The sequence below is a fragment of the Aythya ferina genome, assembly GCF_964211825.1.
Source record: "Aythya ferina genome assembly, chromosome: 15".
NCBI classification, from domain to species: domain Eukaryota; kingdom Metazoa; phylum Chordata; class Aves; order Anseriformes; family Anatidae; genus Aythya; species Aythya ferina.
The window spans coordinates 11,557,773-11,575,126 of record NC_140314.1 but is presented as its reverse complement, the minus strand read 5'-3'; the positions used below and the strand labels follow the sequence as shown (position 1 = coordinate 11,575,126).

Genomic DNA, 17,354 nt, shown 5'->3' with positions numbered 1-17,354 from the left:
GGCCTGAAGGAGCCAAGGGGAGAAAGTTTTAATGGCTGCTGGAAGCGTTGTCCAGGATGGCAAACAGCTTACATTTGAGCCCAAAAAACTGAAATGAGGGGAACCTGTGTTTGTCTCCCGTGCGAGAAAAGAGATGCTCAAAGAACACAAAATTCTCAGTTTGGAAAAGGAGCCCTTTGGAAAAAGTGGGTGGGTTCTGATGCTTCAGTGCTTCCCCTTCCCGTCCAAAAGATGTGGTATCTGTGGGTTTTGGCTCTTTGTTTTAGAGGCCATTTGGGTTTATGTTAGCAGAGATAAGGAGGGGTATAGAAGAGGTGCTACCACATTGATCTCTAGCCCATGACTTCCTGAGCACTGAAATAAGTGTGTTTGTTGTGGGTAAGGGAGGCTGACCTCCTTCAGAACTGCTCTGTTCTGCTGTGCGACAGCAAGCAGGGGGTTGAGAGATGCAGTGGGTACAAAACTGGGTGAGTGGAGCAGGACTGCTCTGTTTGGGTGTATTTTGTGCATTGCTTTTGATAACTTTGTTTAAATTCACGGGAATATCTTGATTTTTTTTTTTTTAATTTTTTTTTTAGGCTTTTGGTAGATGCTGTTTATTTTGAGAACTAGTTGAAGCACCGAGGACGTGATCAGTTGTGTTCTTGTGAGGATGGGGGGAGGTCAGTTCCCATTTTGCCAGCAGATATGGGTCGTTCCCATTAAGGCAGACTTCTGCATGTGTATATAAGTACACGTATGTATAACTGCCAAGACAATCTGTTATCTTTATAGATTTGTTGCAGACATGCTTAAGTAGACTTCAGTTTTCTGTTGTGTAACTGTGAAATGCCTCGTGTTGATTTAATCGTTGCCCGAACTCTTGAATACTTGGTGAATTTTTACACGGCCGCTGTGCTAAGCTGTTTACCTGCTTTGTATTTTCCTGCAGGCAGAGCTGTAAACTTTCCATGCCTAACATTAATGTATAGACTTTTTACAGGAGCTTAAGAGTGGTAGAATATTTTAAGTATTCCCAAATGCTTGCTTCACTCTTTTCATAAACTGCAAAAACATTTCCAGTCCTTGGCTCTGGCAACATGGTTGAGAGTCCAGCCAGTGAAACAGAAAAATTTGAGCACTGCAGCTCCAGCATCCTGTTTTGAAATACAACTGGAAAAAAACTTCTCCGTTTCTTTTCTTTTCAAGCTGTAGCAACATGTTTCCCCCCTCCTTTTTGTTGCTCATCTCCCTCTGGCCGTACACAGCCACACGCACGTGGCTGGCCCTTTTTGTTCTTGAAAAACGAGCACTTTTAGTGCAGAAGCTTGGAAAAACAGCATTCGTGGGATTTACACAAGTTCCCTGAACAAGTGCTTTAAGCCTCAACGTGCCCGATGAGCTGGGGTGACCAGAAGTGCTTAAGGAAGGCCAAGTCTCAGACAGGGCCCTGCTGGTCCAGAGAGGAGCTGTTCTCGGGGCCATGTGTGGGGTTAAATCTGAACTGCTGGGAGAGGAAAGGTGGAACAAAAGGGTTTGGGAAAAGGCACCCAACACCCAGCGGTTGTGTGCCAAGAGGAAGAGGGATGATGATGAAGTGATCGCCAAAACATGCAGTACACAGGGACTTTTGTAAAAGATGTTCAAAGGTGAATTGAACGACCGAAGGGTAGCAAATAAGAGAGAAACGAAGAATACTTTAGTGATGAACAAAATTGGCTTAAGAAAATACTGGTTTGCTCCTTCCCTGCTTGGTCTGTTCCTGAGCCGTAGCGCGTTTCGTCACGGCCAGCCTCCCGCAAGCTTGTAAGGATGCTTCGGGGCCAGATACGTGCAGCCTCATACAGGGGTGAATCGAACGTTTTTGTGTGTGTTACTGAGATGATTGGTGTCGTTCCGTGGTCGCTGCAGCACATCTAAAATGCGTGCTTGTTTTTCTCCAGCTGGGATGAACTGAGAATTTGAATGCTGATGGCATGCATTGTGTTTCAGCGTACTGGAAGTTAAGGGTAGTACAGCCTAGCTGTGTGATGCAGGTGAAATGTGTTGTGGGTTTTGCTGCTGTGTTTTTTTTTTTTTTGTTTGTTTGTTTGTTTTTTTTTTTTATGCACTTGGTGTGGTCCAGGTTGTTGCTTCCTGAATGAGATGATGGCGCTTCTGCAGCCTGAGTCTTGTGCTAGCTTTTCCTCCTGGAAGAGTGAGTTGAATGTTTAAGATGACGAAGCATTTGGGATTTCCTCCTTTAGAAGAGAACTTCTGTTTGCTCTAACCTAGAAACGTTTTGTTAGTCTGTTTCTCACTCTGAGGGGCTAGGATTCTTCAGGGCTGACTTTCCAGGGGCACAATAACATTTCAATACAGTTCTGTTATGTTATAGTAGAAAGTGGTTGTTTTAGATCATGCCCTTGGACTGCAAAACTTTTCAGCGGTGTGTCGTGTTTGAACAGCTGCTCTGATGAACCGGGGCTGGTCTGCTGATGGCTCTTATTAATGTGGATGTACACACTTGTCCTCATGTCTTCAGATATGGAATTAAAAATTACCTATATACAATCAGATTACTTTGTATTTCTAGTTAAATACCTAAAATAAGTGTTACACAGACACCACTCACAATGTGTAATAAAACATTTTGGTGAACCTGAGCTGCTAATCTTAACAAACAAAACACAACTTCTTATTTTTAAAGAATTTCGGTGTTCCGGTCAAAGCAGTTCCTTCAAGGGGCTTAATGAAGACTTGATTGATTTATTTTGCCCATCTGGACAGCGTGTGGATTACCTCTGTCAATATTGGCCATGATAAATGAGGGCTGGGCACTTGGAGAGCAATTTGAATTATTTGAGCTGTTCAGGCGTTCTGAGGAGAAAATGCTGGAGTGTCTTTGAGGTCGTACGTCATGGGGGAAAAATGATGAGAAACGGATATTGAAAGCATTTCTATGAGAGACTGGGAGCAAACTACTACGTAGTGGTTCTGTTTTGCTTAAGCATTGAAGTGTAGCTGGAAGAAGTCTTTGGCCATACGCAAACAGAAGTTGCAGTGTTGAGGTAGGATTGTTGGATGAAATGGGGTTACTCGAGAGGTCAGGGAACGTGATGTGATAGCTCTTCTGGGAGAGCAAATCCATTGGAAAACCTCCCTTGATATTTCTGCTGTTTTCTTTTAGCCCAAAAAAAAAAAAAAAATGGACTTAGGTCAGATGACGCTGTTCGTTCCACCTCCATTTCTTAAGCATGGTACAGTGTTGTGTCAAATCATGCCAAAAGCCCTACTTCCTGGCCTGTGTTTTACCCTGTGATTTTGTGTGTACACCGTGTGCCATCAGGGACTGTGCTTTCTGAAGGGTGCCAGAGTTCACAGCAGTGGGCACTCGCCACCAACATTGGCAGTCTTGCGTGAAGTTTGGCCTTAACGTGTGACATTGACTACATACAAGACAAGTATGTAGTAATGTAGGTGAATATTTTAGTCACTTACTTATTGTGTTTTCTGACTTGTGTTTCTGCTTTAACTTGCAGATTTTGGATCTTTGTTTGACTTGGAAAATGATCTTCCTGATGAGCTGATCCCCAATGGCGAGTTGGGCCTTTTAAACAGCAGTGGGAACCTCGTTCCAGATGCGGCTTCCAAACACAAGCAACTTTCCGAACTTCTAAGGGGAGGCAGCGGCTCTTCCTTAAACCCAGGAATTGGAAATGTGAACTCGAATAGCCCTGTCCAGCAGGGAGTTGGTAGTCAAGTTCAAGGGCAGCCGAACAGTGCTAATATCGGTAATCTGGGTGCTATGGGTAAGAGCCCTTTGAACCAGGGAGACTCGTCTGCTTCAGGCCTGGCAAAGCAAGTAGCCAGCACCTCTGGACCTACCACACCTGCATCACAAACACTGAACTCTCAAGCACAAAAACAAGTGGGGATGGTGACGAGCAGCCCTGCAACATCACAGACTGGACCTGGAATATGTATGAATACTAATTTCAGTCAGACACACCAGAGCCTTCTCAACAGTAATTCTGGTCACAGTTTAATGAATCAGCCTCAGCAAGGACAAGGGCAGGTAATGAATGGATCTCTTGGGGCAGCTGGAAGAGGAAGGGGAGCAGGAATGCAATATTCTGCCCCTGCCATGCAGGGGAATGCAGGCAGTGTGCTGGCAGAGACTTTAACCCAAGTATCTCCACAGATGGCTGGTCACACCGGACTGAACACAGCACAGACAGGAGCAATGACAAAAGTATGTATATATGCTTTAGTATATCCAATTTATTGCACTTGTGAGTTTTTGGTTTTCTAAATACCTGTGTGGAAAAAGGGAAAAAATGAATGGACTCCTTTTTCTGCAACAGAACTAAAGAATGCGCTTTCATGAGTCTGTAGTTACAGGTTTCAGTCAGCAGTGATATCATGAATGATGGTTGAAGCAGTATTTCTCATGTGATCAGAAATGAAAGCACTTATTTAAAAAACACCTTGCTCTGTATCTTAGCAGGCTGAATTAGAAAACAAAAGCTTAAACTTGCAAGAAGAAAACAGTATTACTTCTGTGCAGGATCTCGTTTTATCTGCCAGGCAGCAGTATCTTTATTTAAAGCAACATGAAATCTGTTAGAGCTCTAAGTTTGAAGGGGCAGAGGTATAGCAACTGGTCCTCTTGTCAAGGACCACTATCAGCAGCTGTGCAGCGATTTTTTTTTTTTTAAATACAGAAGCACTGATCTGAAAACATTAAATTTCACATGGATTGCCAAGCCAGTGCAAAATTCACAAAAGGGAGGGGTGGTGGCTGGACAAGAAGTAATTCAGGGACCGTTACGGATAGGGGCAGGGAGTATATATACCTGGAAGTATCTACCTTTGTCTTGGGATGCTGCTCTGATCCCTGCTTGACACAGCCATTGTTTTTTAGCTCTTGACTTGCGTGGTATAAGCATAGAGAAATGATTAGAGAAGGAGATTGCTGCTCCTCCTGTCTCAGCTGGGAAGCAGTGCACCTCATTTCTTGTTTATGTTGCTTTGGTGTAGTTCCTTCCTAGAATTTTGATGGCAAAACCACTCTATTCTGGTATACAGAAGAGAATTGCATCTCTACTTTTTTATCTATCCATACACCACTAGTTGTTATCACTGTAGTTTATTAACAGCAGTCTTAATGCATGTGTTAAGAATTCTGGAAAAAAAAAAATCATTGCCTGACAAAGGCAAACCTATGTATTCAAGAAATGTTGCCATCCTTGTGGAACTGCACAATTTATTTAATTTTTGAAAATAAAAATACAAGAAGCATTCCAGTGGCACTGAAAGCGATCCTGTTGCTTAAGGAAGAGATGCCTGTGCTCTGGGTGACGGTCATAGCATGGAAAAGTCAGTGCGTCTGTCTCTAGCATCCAAATCGGTTAAATTTGCCATGTGGAGGGATTGGTCTGCACAGAAAGAAATGTTTCCCTTTCGTTTCTTTTTTCTTTGTAATCTGGGGGAAGAGTGACAAATTCTGATTACCTGGTGTAGCTGATTTCTGTAAATTTATGGATATCTGAGTTCAGGAGTAGATTTTCCCTAGCCACCGCACAGTTACATAGTGAAACTACTGATTTTTTGGTGTGAACTAATTTAAGTAGAATACCCCCAAGCAAAGGGACTTGCCTAAGGTCTTACCTGACTGAATGTACATGGCTCTGCTGGGAGAGGCTCTGTGATGTCTTGGTTTCTTTTAAGCAACCCCACCCCAGTAAGGAATAGATTAGAATAGAATAGAACAAATTGCATTTTTCAAGGAGTTCAGTCTTAGCCTGAAGCCAGCTGCAAGTGGGATTCACCAGCTGAGGAAGATGGTCTGCGTGTTTTCAGCGTGATTCAGGTTCAAGAAGTAAAGTTAATTTTGCATGGATTATGTTGGAAAAGAGTCGTGGAAGTACCCCGATTGTGCACGTCAGTAGTTCTTCCTTGTGCGCAGTGCTGTGCTCAGCACTGGTGATGCATTTCCAAAAGGTTAGAGCAAAATTAGTGCTTTCAGGAGGCCTTAGAAGCAGAATTGTTTGGAGAAACTGAAAAGGTACGACTACTTAATAACAGAGCATAAGTGATAAAGCAGCGCTTCTGTGAAAGTGCTAGCACTTAAGAAGAAAAAAACAATTTTAAAACCTTGGCAAACTTGAAAAAATAGAAGACTTGGTGTTTTTCCAGACCTCCATCTCTTGCCAAACAAGATGAAGCTTAAAGGCATCGCATTTTTGTAAAAGTTTTACTTTATTTACAGCTTAATTTTCTTTTGGTAAGAGAGCAAGCAAGCAGGAAAGATGTTTTACACAAATACTTCATTTAATTTTGGAACGATTGGTTTGCTCCCTGAATTTTCTTCTTCACAAGCAGAAGCGTTCCCTTTTTGCCTCTTCTTATTGGCATTTGAGGACAGGCATCCTGTTCAGTCTTTTCCTGTCCCCCAGCGTGTTGTCCTAATAGGGCCATCAATGGCGCTCGTGTTAGCTTTTTTCATTTATTGGTACTCCCGTTGTGATGAAGGCTTTTAAGAAAAGTAAATATTTCAGTGGGTTTGTCTGTTCTGAAACTGAAATTTCTGCTGAAGGAGAATGTGGGTTAGTTTGTTGGTTTTTTTTCACCTCCTGTTCCCTGATGTTTACCACTTAATGTGCACGCTGTAAAAAGATTTGAAGAGTAGCAATTAAAATGGTGAGGCAGCTGATTTGCCTAACTGGAGTAAACTGTTTAAAATGTAGCTGCCGTGTGCTGGAAGAGCTGCATCAAGGCAGGAAACAAATTCTCTAGCTGGTAACTATAGCAATGTATCTTAAGGGAAGGAGGTGGGAAATACGAATGCAGATTTTCATTTTTTGAAAAGAAGTAGTCCTAAACCAAGATTTTCTCATTATGTTTAAGTGATGTGCATCACTGATTGATTTCTTTTATTTCCAGTCTAATTGTTCTATTTCAGGATTTTCAGCATCCTGATAGCTAGGTAAGATTGCAGCCCCTCTGCTTGGTTTACTTTCTTTTAATCCACTGACAGAGCTGCAAGCATATGCAGATGGAGGGCACGAGAGCTCTCTTGCAAATCTGCGTTGTCTCTGGAAATCCCTGTGGTCTGAACCATCTCCATGCAGGTTCCTAGAGCTGTGCAGGCTGTGCCCGGGCTGCTGTGCTGCACCAGGCTTCCCAGACATGCGCTCTGCCGTGCCCCGATGTTCCTGGGGCAGCTGGGGGGAGCTGCTGGACGGTTGGGACTTGCCTAACCCGCCGAATCTGTTGTAGGTAAAGCTAGCAAGCCTGTTTTCCTTAGCTCAGCACGTTTACGTGCAGTGCGTAGCAGTCCCGTGACCCTGCGTAGTTCGGGACCAGGGCTGCTGGTGGAGACCTTGCTTCCGTGGTGGTTTGTTCTAACCCTTTTTAAGTAAGTGACTAATCAAGGAAAGTCCATTGCGTAAGTTTTTGCTTTTTCTATTTTTTCCTCCTTGTGTTATATTTGTATAAAAATATACCAATTGTACCAATTCTTTCCAAGAATGTATACCAATTCTCCCTAGTAAGAGGGATTAACCAAAAATAACCCTATCTTTTCACCTGCTCTCAGAAGTAACTGGGAGTCACTTCACCTAGAGTACCTTAAGCCAATACTGTTCCTTTTAAGCTGGACTTGTTTTAAGGCAGCTCTTGACAATGAGAAGCAGGCCAGAAATTCATGGTAACTCAAACTCATGATGCACGTGCTTGCGTAAGCTGAAGGTGGCAGATAAACTTTAAGCAAATGAAAATGGAATGAAAAATAGCTGAGTCTCAACATCAGAAGGCTGTGAGGTGCTGGCATCAGGGCTAATGCTTCCCCATCAGTAGGGAGAGATTAAAGCAAAGCATTTATTCAGTCTGTAGAGACATGAGCAAAAGATTTCTCATATTTCATATGATCCTCCAGAAGAAGCAACCTGTCAATACAAGTAAAATGATAGCTATTGAAGTCATAGTCATGTTTTCTAGGGAGTACGTAGCATGTTCTTGATAGCCTGGAATATTTTTGGAAATAGGGAATGGGGTAGGCAGTGAAAATATTTTGTGAATGAAAGATACAGCAGCTTGCTATAGCAAGGATTTCAATTCTTCACTGGCCATGACTGTGCAATTTGCATTTTCAGGTTTGTGTAGAGTGCCTGCCTTGTGATTTTGACCCATCTGAGTTATTCTGGAAACCTCTGAGGAAACCTTTTTTATGCTACATTATCTCTCTGCTCAGTTCACTGCCAGACTCCTCTTCTGAAACAGTTTTGCTTGTAACTTTGGGATTATAGCCCTGTTTTCTTGGACAATGAATGCCACAAAAATAGTTTTCATTTGGGTTGAAGTTCTTCAAGAAATCAGATTCAAAGAGCAGAAGAATTCTTCTTTGAACAAGTATCATGTGGTAGCGGTAGAGGGGCCGGTTGTCTTGTCACTGTGACTTCTAACAGGAGTAGAATTGCCTCTTTTTGTTGTAATTTGTTTTCTTTAAAGTCCATGAGGTCCAGAAAATGTGTTCAAACCATCTAGAAAATCTCCTTAAATTAAGGTTGTTTCAAAAGATTGAAGGTTGTCAGTTTTTGGACATCTTACGGGGTAGCAAAGCTAAGCAGATGGCTTATTGTTTCCATAGAAATGAGCACTTTGTTGCGAGCGTGTTCTGTGCCTAATGCTCTTCTGTTGCCGTGAGAGTCCCTCTTTTCCAAATGAGGGAGATGAGGCCTGCATGAAGTTTGTGGTGGCTGGCAGCTAGAGCTTGAAGTTGTGTTTCTGGAGATTAGATGGCATATAGTCTCTCGCTGAGATGCATTCCCTTCTTCCTACTGCTACTGTCAAAGCCTGTGGAAAACCAGAAGAGAGCTTCAGAAAGTTTCTATTTATTTTGGATGGTTCTCCAATCTCTTTTCTGTACCCTGGTAAGAGTTTTTGCCAGTGATTCACCTAATTGCTGCTTTAGCTCTTGCCATTAAGAAGCAGTAGAGTCCCATTGAGGTGAGTAGGACTCTTTAGTGTTTTTGATTACGTATGTTTCTGAGACATAATGCCTCTCTACGATCCTGCAGAAGGAATCACCTTTTCTTCAGTAACTTCAGAGCTGTCTCGCTCAAATAAGGGTATGCAGGTACCCAACAGCAGAAACAATCTGAAGCTGCGTGTGTCTGATCTGTGGAAGCCACTGCTTGAAACCTGAAATTTAAGCTTGTCTGGGAGTTCCTTTCAATGTGTTTGCCTTTATAGGACTACTAAACCTACCTCGAGATTAGTTTCCTTTCCGAAAGATGCAGTTTAGTCAAACATTATTGGGCTCTATATGGGCAATAAATGGAAGTAATTGTTTGGTCAGATCTTAGTCTGAAGCTATAAACACGTCAATCAGGAGAAAATGGTTGGTTATTTTTATACCTGGTTACGAGGATTCCAGCATTAGTGGTTTTCAGTAAAACGTCTTTCTGAGGCTGTAGCTTGTAGGTAACCTCATTATGTGCGTTGTGAACATTCTGAAGGAAAATATTTGTGCTGATATAAGCTGGAACCTGCGCGGCAAGCAGGAAGTGAGAGAAATGGTGATCTGGTCGGCAGGTCTTCCAGTGTAGTGTTTCAGGAAGTGATCTAGTAGCAGTGCTTTTGATACAGAGGTCAAAGTGTGCGCGAGTGATGTGTTTTCCCTGCTTGTGTGTAATGTGCTTGACCTCCCCCCCCCCACACACACACACACACTTCCTGGAAGTTGGTACCTGTAACAGATTTGACACCAAAATCTTACGGCTTCAAAATGTCACCAACTTTGTGAAAAATAGGTCTTAATATACTAGGTTTCTCTGTAATCTTGTCTATTAACTGTATCTTAGCATAATTAATTTGAATAGCTTGTGTTTTTAACTTCATTTCAGTCAAAATAGCTACGTGGCAGTGCAAGTGGCAGTAGGAGAAGTTTAAGATTAAAGAGGAGGAGGAATTCTTACCAGAGGTGACGTTCAGAAAACAGTAAAATCCTTGTTTATGTCTGTCGAGAGAATAAGCAGTTGTCTCGGTTCCTGTTGTTGAGCTGTCGAAGAACTGGATTCAGTTACTTGCTGTTTCAGTGCTGGGTGTACGTGCCTGCGTGTGCCTTGAACACCAGATCCATGGCTTTGCTCCCCATGGCTGTTTGCTCAGTGATGTTTCGGTGTTGGATAGTAACTGTCAGGAAATGTAGCAAGATAATGAATGACTTTAAAGAGCAAGGACTGTGATACTAGGCTTCTCCTGCATACGTAGTTATGGTGGTTGAGTCTGTTTTGAGGAATCTGTAGGAAGGAAAACTTGTAATGGGGAAAAAAAATAAAGCAGGCTATTTAAACAGGTTACCCAATTGATATTTCTAAGTACCAGATTTAGATACGCTTGCTGATTGTGAATTAAGTCAGCTGAAGATGTTCTCGTTCCGTTGCAGTTCTGTTTGTTTGAGCAAACTGCTGGTGCTGTTTGTTTCTCTGGTGAGCCTCAATCTGTCTGGATCTGCCTGAATTGTTTTAACATGACTTGCGCGTAATTTGCTGCTGATCCTCTAAGTTGTCCAGAGTCGGCTGCCAAGCTGACTGCCTCCTAGCAGGCCATGCCTCTGGCAGGCTCAGATAGCCAGCCCAAATCATGTTGTACCTAATGCTGCTTCCCAGTTTCTGTGGGCTCTTCATGAAGTTACAGACTCGACCACTTCCTTGGTTCCCTGGTCAACAACTTTATCGTCAAAACAACATTTTTACTCAAAAGAGAAAAGTGTTTTTATAATAATAACAAGCAGAAGCAGGATATAAATACATTGAAACACGTAACAGCAAAACTCACTGACTTGTAGTAAAATTAAAATCTCTGTAACACAGTTTTGTTTTGAAACATGACCGTGTAAAGTGGTACTTCACAGATGACTTGACTTTTGATACGCCAAAGAGATTTGGTGACTTAAAAAGCTCTCCTACCACAGGTATTCCTCCTGGCACCGGAAATTGTTTCCTATTTCTAGTACCTGAGTTAAATTTCATTTGCAGTTGTGCAATGTCATTGAAGATCTCTGAAGCGATAGTCACTTGGCTTCTGTCCTCTGCATGTGTTTATGCAGGTACCTGTGTTCGGTCTGACTGCTGCTGCAAGTCAAAAGAATTTGCGAAAGAGAGCAGTCAGCCTGCACAGGGGAAAACCACAGCTTCGTTTCCTCACCTCCTGCTTCCAGCTTGGGGAGCTTAAAAAAAAAAAAAAAAAAAAAAAAAAAAAAAAAAACAGCATTAGGTAAACCTGCTCTGGCTTGTCGTCCAGCTGAGAGAAGTGCAGTACGGTATCTTTCCAGAGTGGAGTTGTGCCATTATCTCCTAGTGCAGTAACGCAGCCATTAAGGATTTTATCACCAGCTCTCACTCATACCGGTTAGGGCCTTGTAATCCTTCAATTCTTGTCATTGGAGTAGGGTTTATTTCTTAGGAGTTGACATGAAAGAAGGTTTTATAAGTCAAATTAAGAGATCCACCAGTTTTTGTGGAAGCCACAGGTTAAAAGCTGTGTTGTTTCAAAAAGCTTATTAAAATGTTAAATTAAAATTTTATTTATAAAATAAATCTCCACATCCTTCTTATTATTGATTTCTTTCTCAGTTTTAGACTGTTTTTCACATAGCTTCCTGCTGCTGTTCATCATTTGTTTTTTTCCAATATACAGGTGAAAATATCTCTCCCTAAGAGAGGAGAACCTGCCTGTTTAAATGTTGGTGTTAAATGTGGAAGTTACAAAACGCCTGGTTATTTCATTCAGACGGGAATGTCTTTTTTGTAGTATTCCTACTAGGGCCCAGTCATACCCATAGATCCTACTGGGCAGGAGCGTTTCCAATGACAAGACCTTTTAAGAGCTCCAAAAAACCTTTTCTGTAGTTAATGATGCACTTCATCGTCGTGCTTGACAGGGAGCTGTGATGACATTGTGCATCATGTAGTTGGAAGTCTATACAGAAAGGTGTCAGAACAGCCGCGTTACGGTCTGAAAATGAAATGCTGGTGGTCTGTTTTCTTCGAAAAAAGGCAATGCAAGGAAGTTTGAATATTCCACATGGCACAGTGTGCTCCATCACCCTGCCTGAGAAGCTAACCAGGAGCAAGAAACGGAGGTGGTGCTCCTTGCTGCTTCCCCTGAGAGAACACCCAAAGTGTGGATGGGACGGCTTCCACTGCTGGACAAAAAAAAAAAAGACATTTGTTTTGAGAGTTTGATGTTAGCATTTTGAAATCTTTTCACTTAGCTAGAGGGGTTGGATTAAGTACAAGCGGCTACGTAGTGCGTGCCCGAGTCTACTTCGTAGTGGGCAGGCTACTTTTCATTGTTTTTTAAGTTAAATGTAAACTAGAAAAGGTGTTTGAATACACACATTCTCCCATTTCTCAATTAAAATCCTCAGCTCTTTACTGACACAATTGCTGGTTACTGTGCAGGGCTGAGTCTAAATAATGGCAGAATATAATAGCATTTTCCTTCTTCCTTGTGAACGCTAATGTTCTGAGGAAGTACCTGTTGTTTTGTGTTCGGAAGCGTAATTTCATTTGCGTGTGGCATTGGTGGAGGGTTTGCCTGCTGTAGATTTGTCCATGGGCCATGCTCGTTCCTCCTCCCCACCCTTCCCCTTCTTGCCTCTGCAGCAGAGAATAATTACTGGAGAAATTGCTGTGACTGGGGAGGGAAGCGGCGTGCTAAGCCTGTTGTTTGCCTTGTAAGTGCTCCCATGCAATCCCAGTGATGGGTTTGACTTCAAGACCAGCAATAGTTTGTGGAAATGAGATTTAGATGGACGAGGACGTCTGCTGGTGTGTTCTCGTGGTGTTTTTTTGGCCTCCTGACACTACAGGGACTACGTGTGGGTTGCATCTGGAAAGGTGGTCTACAGATGCTCGGGCCCCAAAGCGCCAGGCTCAACACCTATTTTTTGTTCCTTTGTTAGGTGTATGTACCTGCTTTAGCTTAGCAAAATTAGAAGCATGCTGCGCCATAAAAGGGACTTGTGAGGGTCTTTGTTCTAGCATGTATCATGATGAAAATTAGGCGTGTTAAATATAAGAGGTCCTTGCCAAAAAGATCCATGAAGAAGGCTTTTAGAGGAGAGTGTAAATAGGTTACTCGGCCTCCTCCAAGAAACGCTGCTGGCTTGGGGCAGGCAAAGTTTTTGTTCTCTGAGAACGGCTGCAGCATAGCGTTACCTGTCCCTATCAGCTCCTTTTCTAAATGGGTTTTACGAGCAAACAAACCAGAACAAACGCCCTTTGATACTCTCGGCAATTTGGCTAAATAAAATAACCCTCTTTAAGACGGGAGGACCTTTGTCCCCTGGAAGCGGAGGGGTCAGACCATGATGAGCCTGACACCTGGGATTTCACTCCCGAACTGGGTGTGTAAGCTGCTGGGTCGGGCAGGATCGCGTCCTCAGCATGTTGCTGTGCTGCTCCGGCTGGAAAACGCCACCACGGGTGGCACCAGGGAGCCGTGCGTGTGCAGGATGGGTTGGTTCTCGCTGTTCAGCTTACACGCCTGTCCTAAAGGTGGCCATCCCCCTATTTAAAACCTTTTGAGAAGCCTCGGTAGCTTCACAGAAGTTCTCAAGGAAGAGTATTTCTACAGAAAAGCCGGAGATTTCAGGGTGGCTCTTCATACCAGTGTGGTGTTTCAAAATAAACACATTTGGATCTTAAAACTATCACTTAAAAATTATTTCAACAGTATAAAATATTTATAGTTAGGTTTCTCTCGAGTTACTGTTAATGTCACGCTATGATATTTGTGCTAAGTGGTTGTTTTGAGTAAACTATATTGACTTTTTTAATGTGTTTATGGTAACTTATAGCATAAACTAGTTTCTTGCCTGTTTTGATTTCCTTTTTCCTCTGGTTGTGGATTGAAATACAATAATTATCTATTAGTTGTAGAAACACAATTTTTCCCTTAGTGTAACCACTCCTCCATTATGGTTCATGTTTGCCAAGAAGAGTACGTGCTGTAAGGAAAGGAAACTGAAACTGCTGTGAGGAAGGGAAGCTGAATGCCCCTCTCCACCGTGTTTTGGAGGCACTTTTCCCATTGCTGTTGCTCTCTAGAGCTGCTGCTGCCTCTTCCCCATATAACACGGGGAATATAATATGATACAGGGAAGAATAATGGAGTATCCTGTCACACAAGATGCCCGATAACGCATCTTCAGACAGCTTCTTGGTGATAAATGTGAAAAAAATCCATCTTAAATATTGCTACTGCCTCCACAGGGAGTGGAGGGGACGTTTGGGTTGAGCTGTGGCACAGCGTTCTGCTTCCATGTCACTGTGGATGTGCTGCAGGAAACCTGGTGTCTCTTCTGTTGGTAACTCAGAAAGATTTTGGCCTGCGAATATTCTCTCAGGTGTTTCTGTGGGTGTAGCTTAGTTGAATTTCAGTCCTTCAAAATCCTGTTTTAAGTGTTGAGTAACTTTCTCAGAGAGAGAAAGAAAATAGAAAAGACTTGATGCAGCAAACCTTTGAAACCTCTTCAGCTACTGCTTTCGATGTGGGTCTGGTTAACTTTCTGTTCCTTATGTAGTAAGAAAACTTCAGAAGAAAGCCACTTTTTTCTGCTTGGTAATCATAAAAGCTCTTGAGGCAATTAGAATACATTGATCATTCATGGCTATATATATATTAAAGGTTTGATATTTTTTTTTATTTGCAAAGGTTACTCTCTGCAAAGCAAGATGCGCAGCAGTGATGCTCAGTAACACAAAAGCTTTGATTCTTCCAGTGGTATATTCCATTTTATCAGCACTCAGGCTTGAGCTGACCTTTCCCAAAAGAAGTTTGGAGATGTTTTCCTTATGCAGGCATACAGTGCAAGCATGTGATTTTTTTTTTCCTGAGACAGGATAATTTCTAGTTAAATGCATTAAGAATTTTTTACTGCATAATAGGCATTTGTAAAGAGCATTTTCCACAAAATTCTGACCTTTGCATTTCAGTAACAATGCAGAAATATTTGTACATACTTTTAAGAGATTTTTTGTTGCCTTGGAATATGTAAATTTGTCTTTGACCTCCTGAAAAAACCTTGGAAGAGGTTTTCAAATGTTATTACAAGTGGTAATAAAACACCTGGCTTCGTCTTAATGGGATTTTTAAGATTTTATTTCTAGCTTCACTAAACCTTTCATCCTGTAATAAAGGGTGAAGTAAATTACAATTATTCCTGGGTCTGAGTATTTTTATTTGAGTTATTTTGCTACTGAAGAGCAAGATGCTCTAGAACCTTCACAGACCTATTTCAATAGGCTTTTTTGTAACAGCAGCTAGCGTAAAGACCAGGAGAGCGGAGACTTTCAGTGCAAGGTAGGCTTCCTCTGCACACTGCTAGCCAGAAACCAGATCCTGATTTAATTCCCAAAATAGATTCCTGAAAAGTTGTGCGCACACACCTTTTTTTCCTTTTTTTTTTTTTTTTTTTTTTTTTTCCATTTTAGGCAGCCCTGTTGTTAACTGACTATAAAAGTGAATATTTCCGAAGTGGTATTTTTGTCAAGCTGCCAGATGGGTTTAGGTGAGGAGCTCTCACCTAAATTTAGGTAATAGGATGGCCACTGTTCTTGCACTTAAATTGAATTATTTTCTCTCTTTTTTTTTTTTTTTTTTTTTGGTAACGCCATTGGCCCTCTGCCATAAAATGATTAATCTTTTCCTTGCTTCTCCATCTGTCCCTCTGGCATTTACATTCCAAGCACCATGGTGACTTTTCTTTTGGAACACGTTACTATAGGATGAAACAGCAATTAGCAGAGGCTTACGTCTTTTTTCTGTCAGTAAACAGATACAAGATGATGCCAACGTAGTAAAGAAAGCCTGTCTTTCCCACTTTGCAATTGAACACAAATTCCCAACGGACCTATCTTTTACACTTCTCCGGGAGCCTTAATCAGCGAGGTGGACCTTGCTTCGTGTTAGAGATTTGTGCTTCATGCCAGAGGGCGATAAGAGTCCAAAGTGCGAAGTCCTCGGCGCGTGGACGGCTCGGTGCATGCCCTGGGTGTGCAGGCAGAGCAGCCGAGGAGGGATCGGCGCTGGGAGGCTGCTGCCTGCTCCCCGGAGCTCTGAAACATGCACGGGCTGAATGCACCCGGGAGCTGGTTGTGGGGCCAGAAGGCAGGAACCCACCGTTCTGTCCTCCCTCGCTGGTGCTTCCCGGCCGTGTCAGAGGCAGCTGGTGTCCATCAGTCGGGTTTCCTGACGTTCCTCCATTACAGCAGATCTGCTCCAGCATTCCCAGTGCTTTGTGTAACTGTAATCGATGATTTGTGAGTGTCTGAAACACCTGAGTGCTCCATTTCCTTACCTTGAGAGGATAAGGAAGATCACAAGAAAGCTTACTTATTAAAAAGCTTACTCTAACTTATTTGAGTGATTTAAACAAAGCAAGGTGATGCCGTCTTTGGTAGCAAAAACACATCCATGGGTGGGAAGGGAGAAGGGGGGACAAAATGCTGAGTTTTGTAACCAACTTGAGTGTTGAAAGCTGAGATTTGGAGTAGATTTAATAATTCGATGACAAAGGGTTTGAAGGCTCAGCCCAGTAACAGAGTTAAGTGTCTGCTTTTGTGAGGCCCACAGGAGAGACTGAAGGGTGTGTGGGTCTGCGTGGCTTGGTGGCAGCAAGAGCAGAAGTTCTGGATCATCCCTGTCCCCTACTGACTGATGGCAGCAGTAGCTTGGTGGCATGAGCAGGAGACCGTTTCTCCATATGACGTGATTCTGTGCATGCCAAACCCAAAGGACAAGTCCTGGATCTGTGGGACATGATGGGAAGTGCAGAATTTCCATTACATGCCAGTTGTTTCTCTTTTTTTTATAAGAAAAAAAAAAGGGAAAAAATAATGCCCCTTACATACTGGTGAGGTAATAGGGGATTTTGCATGAAGCACATGAGATACTGAGTAGTAATGGCTCTAGAAGGGTTGGATTATTTTCTTCAGGATGTTCATGCGTAGTGCACAGGTGCTCAGTCAGCCTAAGGCTCTCGATAGTGGTATAACCTTAAAGTTGTAGTTCAAACATTCAGAAAACTTTATCATAGTTCACAGATAGCTTTGGAAAGGTGGAAATAGTTATCTGTTCAGCATTCAGCCTGTTATTTATCAGCGGGTTCTTGCAGTGATAAGCAGGAGAAAGCAAGGGGAACATCCTCGCAGATTGGGAGATGTAGAAGAGAGCAGCAGTGAGTGGCAGAGGTCTCAGTGCAGATCTTGCTGCCGAGCAGCCAAGCTCTTGTGTGTGCAGCTCTTCAACACTGCTGGTAGTTTGTGGCAATCTGTCCCGTTATCAACCCAGATCACACCTGGGGTGCCGCTGGTCTCTCC

At 42.6% G+C, this 17,354-nt stretch overlaps 1 protein-coding gene across 9 annotated transcripts in view; it reads left to right on the top strand.

Annotated features, from left to right (window-relative positions):
- The window catches only part of CREBBP (CREB binding lysine acetyltransferase), a 94,643-nt gene that overhangs the window by 10,055 nt on the left and 67,234 nt on the right, over window positions 1–17,354 (top strand). For 8 of the 9 annotated variants that reach the window (XM_084537156.1, XM_084537154.1, XM_084537152.1 and 5 more), the window contains exon 2: window positions 3,501–4,213. In XM_084537156.1, coding sequence (XP_084393282.1) covers window positions 3,501–4,213 — 713 coding nt within the window. The remainder of the gene's footprint in view (window positions 1–3,500; window positions 4,214–17,354) is intronic. The other variant, XM_084537157.1, reaches the window with a different exon arrangement.